This window comes from Serinus canaria, chromosome 1 (assembly GCF_022539315.1).
Source record: "Serinus canaria isolate serCan28SL12 chromosome 1, serCan2020, whole genome shotgun sequence".
Classification (NCBI taxonomy): domain Eukaryota; kingdom Metazoa; phylum Chordata; class Aves; order Passeriformes; family Fringillidae; genus Serinus; species Serinus canaria.
The window spans coordinates 20,017,819-20,027,883 of record NC_066313.1 but is presented as its reverse complement, the minus strand read 5'-3'; the positions used below and the strand labels follow the sequence as shown (position 1 = coordinate 20,027,883).

The 10,065-nt window shown below is 40.4% G+C and overlaps 1 protein-coding gene across 1 annotated transcript; it reads right to left on the bottom strand.

Annotated features, from left to right (window-relative positions):
* Positions 1 to 332: 332 nt before the first annotated feature.
* Positions 333 to 9,780, bottom strand: CD200 (CD200 molecule). Its single transcript, XM_050975838.1, is given in 8 exon segments — positions 333 to 1,061; positions 4,506 to 4,621; positions 6,439 to 6,705; positions 7,344 to 7,670; positions 8,444 to 8,525; positions 8,750 to 8,782; positions 8,785 to 8,876; positions 9,462 to 9,780. Coding segments are annotated over 6 exon segments (852 nt in total). The 5' UTR covers positions 8,815 to 8,876; positions 9,462 to 9,780; the 3' UTR covers positions 333 to 1,061; positions 4,506 to 4,508.
* Positions 9,781 to 10,065: the final 285 nt, after the last annotated feature.

The following is a 10,065-nucleotide window of genomic DNA, read 5'->3' as shown; positions in this document are numbered from 1 at the left end:
GGTGACACAGGACATGGAGCTCAGCATGTGACATCCCACCTGATGAAGTTCAGCCATGGAATAATGGCTTTTGGCCAGCTAAGCAATTTATCTGTGTTTAAAAAGACACAATAAAAATGGATGAAGACAGGGAAGACTACCCTGAACAGTGCACAAGATGAGCACAAAAACTATCGACAAAATCCATGCCTTTTGACAGCACAGAAAGGAGTAGGATAGGGACAATGCTTCCACTACTGGACTTTTTAACCGTCTCCTCCTCACTTATATATTTAACCCCACCACACACATCCCCAAAAAACCTAGAAAACACAGAAGAAAACACTCTAGGATTAGAAAAAAAAGTCAAACAAAGTAAATTACTTATATATTGTACAAATTACTTACAATTCTTCTTTCCAAACTGCAGCTGCAACTGCCTTTATTTAGTCACCTGCTTGGAGACCTATTGCTCTTCCCCAATAATTCTGCCAAATACTGTGTGGTTTGAGTCCTGTGATTTTGAATCCAGAAGGTCTTTCCAAACAGAGAAAAAGGAGCTGGAACGACTGGATAAGAGAAAAAAAACCCAGATGATAGGAAGAGGGTGATGAACTCGAGAGTTGCTGCAAGTGAAATTGAAGACAGATGTTGGCAAAAATTAAATCCATCTCTACTGCAAGAGCAAGGTACTGGAAGAGAATCCTAGAGAGTCTGCAGAGTTTCTATCCACGGACATTTTCAAAACTCAGCTGGAAGAAGACATATACATTTTGCCCAGCAGCAGTACCAAGAGTGGCATGGACAAAGAAGGCTTTGCCTGACAAAATCTGCTCTCTGCAGAGCAGCCAATCAAGTAGTCCCTCCAGTCCTACATTTTAAGATAAAGGGTCTAGACCAGATAGCAAACATTGTGTTAGTTGTTTCAGTGACCATCTTAGCTTTCAGATAGTGCAGAGTACATGATGTCTTCTCCTTTTTTTTGCTGCTTCTTTCCAGCCAGTCAAGTCACTATGTGTAATGTTGACTTCAGGCTGCTAGCTTCTAATGATCTGGTAGATGGATGGAAATCCTCAAGGATCCTAGGAAACACAAAAACAACCCCAGGAAAGGATGAGTTCTGGCTATTGTGTTGCTGTCTCAGGTTTTGCTTAGCAGTGTAGTTGCTGTTGGGACAGGAGGAAGAGAAATGCACAGTGGGGAAAGTGGGGAGCAACAGTTACAAACCCACCATTTGGTGAACAACTTCCCTGCTTTTTTAATTCTGGAAATCACACGCTCTGCAGAATTCAGAATATGACATAAAGAATATACAAAATCCTGAAAGAATTTGTAAACTGTGAAAAGTAAACCAATTTTCCTCACTAGTAATAATACACCAGTTATTAATAAACTGACATCTATTGAGTATATAAGTAATTTGATATTTCAGAATATCTTTTATATGTTTGAGATTCAGTCTACAACTCTATCTTTACATGGCTTTGAAAACAATAATAAAATATATGGCATCTTTTCATGTAGAGGAGTATGAAAGAGGTTCCATATCTAATAACCCTGCATTCAGACAAAGGATTTTGTGAAGTACTTTGGAATCTTATGGTGTTACAAACAGCACTTCCAAAAGTATGCCTACACGTAGGCGCAGCTCCTCATTCCACCCAGTCTGAGGACAACAGAGGGCAAAACCAGAAAAGGGGTTTCTGCAAAATATTATTTGGGTGAACTAACTAGAATCAATGCTTTAAAAAGCAGAAACATATTTTACAGATGATCAAAGAAAAAACAAGTCACCACAAAACCAGACTAGGATCCAAAGCTAAGAAGTTTAGGTGATTTCCTCATCATAGTACTTGTAGAGTGGTAACTCACTGTAAGTACAGTGTTAAAAATTACTGTAACTCCACAGATATTCTTAGTATTCTAAGGATGCCCAGGAAAGTAGAAGTGGAATCCTAGACAAGATAAATTGTTAGTAACCATTAGCCACCAGCAGAAAAGAGCATCTTGGGAGAGGGGAAAAAAAAAATCAGATGGTGACAGAGTGATCAAACTGCACCACCACTGAAGTTTTACAGCAAACTAATTAATGATGCCTTCAGGGAAACAGGTGTAAATTAAGAAGACAGACCACACATTTCACTTAGATGGTCACATAGGAAGGAATATGATCAGTTGGTAAAAATTACTCTGGATAAAGTAATGCTGCCTTTATTCAAAAATGATCAGTGCAATACATTTTTGAAACTCAAGGCCAAAGAGCAACTGAAAAGATACAGACTATGGCTAATAAAAACTGGACTACATTAAAAGAACAGAGACTTAATGACTTAAAACCTCACTGCAGAAATCACATCCTGGCATCACAGTTAAACAAAACCCATGAAAAACGGGAAGGAATACAAACAACTGATGTCATTCAAATCCTGCTTTTCTTGATTAACTTTAATCCAGCAGTCACTACTAAACAGTGCTCATCTAATTTATGTCCTCTGCTCCAGTGAACAGGGATTTACATTAAGTCTTGACCTTGTGACATGTTGGCATGCATGTGGTGCCAGGAATCTTGACGTCTTCCCAGGCAGCAGGACATGAGACTCCATTTCTCTTGGAGACACAGAGGGACTTAAAGCTTTGAGCCTTTAGCTAAGGAAAAAGAGGCACGGTGCTTTCAGTTGAAACTAATGCTTTTCTGTGTCTTATGCTTTCCTTACAAGGCAGGGGAAGGGGATCTGTTCAGTTTCCCAAATAAGGGATACTGTAGGCTCTGTTGCTGTGCATCACGGCAGTGTCTCCATAGCAGTAAATCATGTCTTACATGACCCATATCAGGGTACAAGGATACACAAAATGGCTTGGGCTCCAAGTCCAATACCTAGCATGTGGTGTAGGGTGTAAGAAACCTGCTGCCTGCTGCAGGAGATGGCCCTGTTACAAATTATCGCTGAACCTACTTGATGGCATTGCCCAGGGAACTACTAATATCCATGGGCCAGAATCATGCTAGGACATGTTAACATCCTCAGCCTACTCCAAACATGAACAACCTGGTCTTATCAAGCAGCGTTTCACTGAGTGGCAGCGGTCCAGCTTCAGGCCGCAGCGCAGATGCAGCATTCCAGTGTGTTTCTCATCTGCCTTGCAAGAAGCCAAGGGGCTTCAAAACACTGCAAAGCAGCACCTGTGCTTTTTGGCACTCCCTTTTCCTGGTCAGTCTCAGATCTGCTCCAGGGAGTGATCCCAAAGCTCTATCAGATCACCTCCATCTCAAGGTCTCTCCTTCATGGTATTCTTAGTGCAAGCTCATTTGCGTTTGCAATGATTGTTCTAGAATAAAGATACATTTTTATTGTAAGCATTTCACGTTTTTCTTCTGATCCTTTAAAAAGCAGTATTTAGACAAACTCCTTGCACTTTAAATTTCAGGTTGGTCTGAAAATTCAACCAGAAATTTTATCTTCTGAGTTGTTTATAGGGTCAATGAAAGCCTCACATACATTTTATAATTAAGACATTCTATCTGGGGTGCAGTAAGTGTTCATTTCTCTTCTCAGTGGAGACTTTTGTGTCTCTGGTACTAGCAGATTCATTAGGTCAAACCCTCTTAATAGTAGATGCTGTAGGTCTAAATTCACAATAGATGGGTGTGATACTCCTTGAAACATTTCTTTACATCGTATTGTTACCCTGAAGCAGGTATATAGCCAGGAACTGAGTAAATACGTGCTGGTGTTTCCAAATATATTAGTGGAATTTAAAGCCAGACATGGAATTTGGATTTAGTTAAACAACAGTGAAACCACCAACGACCATCAAATTTCTGTGATTTATGAAGCTTATGGTATCCCCACCATCACCCCCTGCCCCTCAGTCTTTTCCTATTCATTATGTTACTGCTAATTAAGACTAGAGAATTGAATTTATCCATGCCCAGGTTATTACACACTCAGAGACATTACACTAACTGCAACTTCTCCCTAACTCATCATTAGGAAGCACACTCATGTCAAATTTGAGCACACTTCTTAATCATATTACTGTTTGTCTTAAAAAATACAAAGATGGTGCTGTGACCAATAGTAGAAAATGATTCCCCTGAAGGGACATCACTCTGCATGAGTGAGTTCCTCACCAATGTTTACTTTATCTGCCACAAATTATCTGAGCATACTACACTTTGTAGGCTTCCAGGAAAATGTGAAAGATGAGTGAATTACTTCTGCTGAGACTGCTACTTCCAAGCAAAGAAAGTGCAACATGCACATGCTCTGCTTGGATCCTTCCCTCACAATTCTCAGTCTTGAATTGTCCCTTGGCAGTGGGAAAACTGTTAAATTTACATGCAACTGAGGCAACCTCAAAATCTGTAAACACATGACCATTATTATTTATTATTACTAAGTTGTCCAGTATGACACTCTCATACCCCCAGATGGTATCCCAACAAAGTCTTGATCTTCTCTGCAGATGATCAGACCTTATTATGGGCTCTAGGAAAACCATGTTTCCACACATTGGTGACTCACACTTCAACTCCTCCTGCATAGGATCTTCCTCCAGAACAGCATAATCAGAATCAGAGCTGTGATGACTACTAAAAGCACCACAATAATCACCAGCCAAAGCAATGATGATCCCTCTTCTGTGAAAACAAAACAAAAAAACATCCACAGCAAATTAATCTCATTGTGAAAAAAAGCAAAACAAGTCACAAGGATGTCTGATAAATGACAGTGGTTCCTCTGATATGGTTAAAGGTACTGCTAGGATAAATGAAAGGAGCAATTGCTCAAAAGAGAAAATAAACCTGTGTATCTTCAAAAACAAAGCTACTTGTCCACAGAAAATGTGAAGAAAAGATGTGCTCATGGCAAAGAACACTGCCATTTCAATACCTGATACAGTGGTTGGTGTACACAAACAAGCAGAACTTCATACAAGTCTTAACACTTTCAGAAGAGTTTTTTTGTTCACCCAGCATTTTATTATTTTTACTTTTAAACACTTTTTACTTTTAAACACTTTTTTTTTTACTTTTAAACACTGTTGAAAAGGCAACATTAATTTCAAGAAAATAAGACAAGCTATGTTTTGCTGCCTGCAAATAGCTCTACCCAACAGCTCAGCGTAAATGTTCCTCCCTGGTTAGACATTACCACTTCATTTGACTGCTATTAATCAAAAGGCTCATTTCACTGTTCACTGACATTAGTTGGAAAACTGCATGACTTGAAATTTATTTGACTCGAGTCAAAATGATGTCTTTTAACAAATATATGTTGAACTATTTATTTGAACTTCTTGTCCTTTAAAATATAAGATTGTTAAAACAACAAGCTGTTAGCTGATTTTTTATCCACTTAGCAAGAAATAACAACAGTCTTAGTTTTCTGCTTTTTGAGATATGCATGTGCTTTTTGAAAGACCAAAACAAAAGAATACTGGAGACAGGACAAAAAGATTAGTACGCTTTTTCAGAATTGTAATGTAATTCAGAATTAAGAACTAAATTGCTTTTGAATGTTTAGAGAGCAGATATTAAAAGTCAGATCCTGCTCTTTACTACTATTCCTGTAGCAATCACTTCTTGAGCATGTAATTTCAGAATCAACCCACAGCTACAAGCTGCTTTTCCTGTCTTGCTAATTTACAAGTGGCCTTCAATTTAAGGCTCTGGATATAGAGACAAGTGAATTTTTAACCACTCAAGTCAATGCTCCTGTATGAAGTAAAAATTGTTCTTCAGCTTTTAATGTTTCTATTTCTTATCTGCAGAAACAGGGTGAAAGTCTTTCCAGCAGAACAGAATGGTGGAAGAAGAAATAAATTAACACTAATAGATATTCAAATCTTACATTAATATATCTAAGATTTCTGTATAAACCAAACATAAGTATCTTCAACTGACCCCCTCCCTATATGCCTGAAAGTACTGTTCCTCTCTGACCATTACTGTACTGGACATGTGCCTTGGCAAAAAATCAGAGAAACTAAAACATCATGTACAGATTATATACAACAAAACATGCAGTAAGTTGAACTGGAACATTTGATTCAGAGACAGTTTGTTATGAATTTCAAAACATCTGACTTCATCAAGCAACCCACAGACTTTCTACTCATCATTCTACTTATGGATATCAGCTGACATATTTATGTTTATTTTTAAGCTGTTAAAAAATTATGAAGGCTTACATGGAAACCTAAGTTCAACTTGTTGCAAAGTCCATGGTGCCTCTAAACCCCATATCTCCCTAGCTGATTAGTCTGGCTTTTCTTCTCTCTTGCATAGGACTCCAATAAGTTACTACCTCAAAAACAACAGTGGACACAAATAGGATTTCCTGACATATAAACATCTCATTCCCTCCTCTTCCCAGAAGATCCCTATCCAAATATGCTACTGCAAAACATGGAAGCCAAGAGAATGCTAACAAGTTGCCTGTACTTCTCACCTACCTCCTTTTATTTTCACAGGCATTTCAAATGTTTCATTTGTGTTGCTTACTCTGCAGATCAAATCCTGTGCACCGGTGCTCTGAATATTGTAGATTTCCAGTTTACTGGTGACGGACACAATCCCATTTTTGTGCTTGACCTTCTTCTGTGTAGGAGTAGAATTGAACAGGTTGTTCCAGGTGATGGTGGGCTCTGGGAGGCCATTAGCATAACAGATGACTATCAGATGATCTTCAGAAATGTTGTGATGGACAGATGCATTGAGACCTTCCAACACACAAATGAGACAAGCCATTACCACAGTGAGCACCTGGTCAGAAGCAGTAGTAGCAGCCTAACCATTACAAATTAGAGCAGGCTTACTGGATTCACACTGAGCCCAATGGCAAGGAATGCAAGAGTTCCTTGGGTCAGGTCCCCTCCGTGACTCAATACTCCTTCCCCCATACTGAAGTAAAATACCCCAAAGATTTCACTCAATCTGAAATCCAAGTATTAAAATAATCTGTTAAGTAAAATAATTTATGGGTCCTATCTGCTAATTCCCTATCAGAGAAGCAGATAGGGAGAGCAGCTCACAGCACTGGGGTTGTACCTTGTACCAAAAGGAAACTCCAATGGGCTGTTTTGCCCAAGTTCCAGATGGGACTGATCAAGGACTTAGAAAGATTCTACTCCTTGATTTTCAGCTGCTACTCAAGGAGTTACAAACAAGAGGCAAAACGACCACAATAATCTTGAATACGACCCATAGAGTTTTGCTCACGGCAGTAGTGCTCTGTTTCTACATCATGTTCCACCTGGGGATGCTCCCATCACTGCAATTCTTGAATCTGCTCAAGGAAATACTGTGGGTGAGAAAACCTCTTATTTCACTAGAGACATATCTGTGCAGAGAATCTCACCAAAAACACTCAGGCAGGTATTTCCTGAGAGAGGACCAGAAGGGAAGACGTTGAAGAGACATTTGTAACATCCTGAATCATCCATCCTAGTGTCCCAAAAAGTTATGCTTGTCTTGTTGAGTTCCAAACTTGTGAAATTCATTCTGTCTTCATAGGGCTTCTGAATCCTTAATCCATTTGTTTCGCTGTATGTAGCTATATTATCGTGTAGTTCTTCTGAGTCCTTTTGCCATGTCACTTGCAGAACATCCATGGGTTTTGTCAGGGCACAGCTCAGAGTCACACTGTCACCCATCCTTACTTTTGTGTGTTCAGCCTGCGGAACCACTGCAATGACAGTAGACAGTTAATGAAATGGGCAGATATCACTCATATTCAGAAGCCTAATATTGATTCTAAAGGCTGAATTACCCAGAGACACAACTCCTTCAGTTACATATTGTTTCTGTGGCTTTCCCCTACAAAAAAGTCCATCTCCTGCATACTCCTAGGAATCAATGATGTTCTGTTGATTTACATTGGCTGAGACTTTAGTTTTCTTCTAAGCTACTTAAAAGACAAAAAGACTGACCTATCTCTGTACCTGTATCTGCAGACTTCCCTCTTAAGTTTTACTAAATCAGCTCATGACTTCCTATTCTCAGCAAATACTCAATTTTTGTTTCCTAAGAGCTAGAGGAAGATTGAATGCATAAGAGAAGTATGCAACAAGCCATTATCAGAGAAGTAAACTGCAAAATGCCTTTAAAAGGCTTTTTGAACTGTAGTTTCAGAGTTCATGGTGCATTTGAGATGGAGGGAAGGAAGACCTTTTGGGATGCCCCACTCTTGGAAGCTGTCAACTCAGGTTAACAATAGTGTCCAGTGTCACTGTAGATATGGGATGCTTCTTGTCCTTCCCATCTCTAAAGGCTGCTCCAGGAAGATTTGTGTCACAACCACCAGCTCCATGTCCCTGTCTCAGCTATGTAAGAATGTAAGTCAAGCAGCACCAGCAATCTGTATTTCACCTGTTTTTGTCTCTTACTCTGCTGAAGCCTCAGAAACCTGAAACCAGCTCCCCAAACAATTTCAAGCAGATTTCAGGAAATTCAACTTACCATTTGCCTTTCCAAGCCCAGAATATGCCAAACACAAAACCAGAGCTCGTAAAGTCATTTTGGAAGAGGAAATCTGCTTCACCTAAAGAAAAACAGAGCTGTGACAGATCATCTTCTGGTGATATTGTACATTCAGGGTGCAAGAATTAACAGTAGATTTTTCATGTGAAAAAGAATGCAATTCTGGGGTCAGACAGCAAGACTTGACAAGTTTTATTGCCCTGTTTCCTACAACTGTATTGTAGATCTGCCTGGAATTGAAGTTGGTTTTCTATTCAAGAGGAAACATTATTTTGCAAACAATACCTCTGTAACACACTCTACACGCTCCTGAGTTTTTTTGCCAATGCCTGCAAAACTAGCTGAAGCATCTTGGGACCATCTTCTGTCAAGAATCTAGGCAAAGCCCAACCTTTTAAAGATTTTCACAACACTGAAAAAATAAAAGAGACAGTCAATTGAAAAGCATTTTCTATATTATACAGGTTAAAAAAGCAGGGCTGTTAAATAAATCAAGAAATAAGACGAAGAAAAAAGTATTTAAAAACAAATTGCTGACAAACTTGCGTACATACTGCATACACCCACAACCAGTAGCCTGCATTTAAATTTTAAACACAGTCCTAAAACAACTCCTCATATAACTCTCCAGTTACTAAGAACAAATAGAGACCAAGATATTATGTGTAGAATCAAGAAACAAGAACATATCAGCAATGAGCCCAATGAAAAAAGTTTGTGTAGTCAGATATTTGACCACGGCTATAAGATATTCAGATATTCCCACAAGCACGCAGAAATCAAGGGCCAGCATAGCAAGCAGAAACTATCGAGTCTCAGAGTTGTTTATAAAGCAGGGGAAGATGTACCGCGCCTCCAGGCAAGCACAGTTTTCAATAACAATCCTTTGCTTCACTGCTTTAGTACCCATTAAAGCCCTTAATGCACCATTGCACACAGTCGGGGTGGCCACAAGAATTCACACAATGAGGAACGAGGCTATACCGTGTAGCTGTACCTTGCACAGAAAGAAAGAAGTCCCTTTAGGTCACAACTTCAGTCACGGGTGCTGCAGGGAGAGAGGAAACAAAAACCCAAACGAACAGAAAATGAAGAAGATAAAAAAAAGAGAGCGCGTTAAAGACTGGGGCAAGTAAAGCGCAAATCCTTTACTGCGTCCCCCAAAACCGCACCTCGGAGGGCTCCTGAGCCTCGGGCTGTGCCTCTCCCTGGACAAACCGTCCCCCCACCACTTTCTGGGAATCCCCCTTAACTTCAAAGAAACTTTCCCCCTACTGGCGCCAGACAGGTTTCCGAAGGCAGTTGCCGACTGAGCCCGGCAGCTGGAGGCCCTCCCGGGTAGGAAGGGAGAACGGAAGAAGACGCGCGTCGCGGGCGGTGCCTCCAGCCTTCCGTCCCCACGGCGGGCTCGCGCTCCCGGCGGCGCTGTCAGGCTGATGCGTGCCTGGTACCCACTGCCCATCTCCGCCTGAAACCCTCCTCAGACGTGGAATGCGTCCGGAGAATGCGGCGACAGGGATGGTTGCTCACAGCCAAGTACGTGGAAACACGGAGAAAGCTGAAATAAATCCCGGGGAGGCGGAATCCCCACGCCGCGTCGC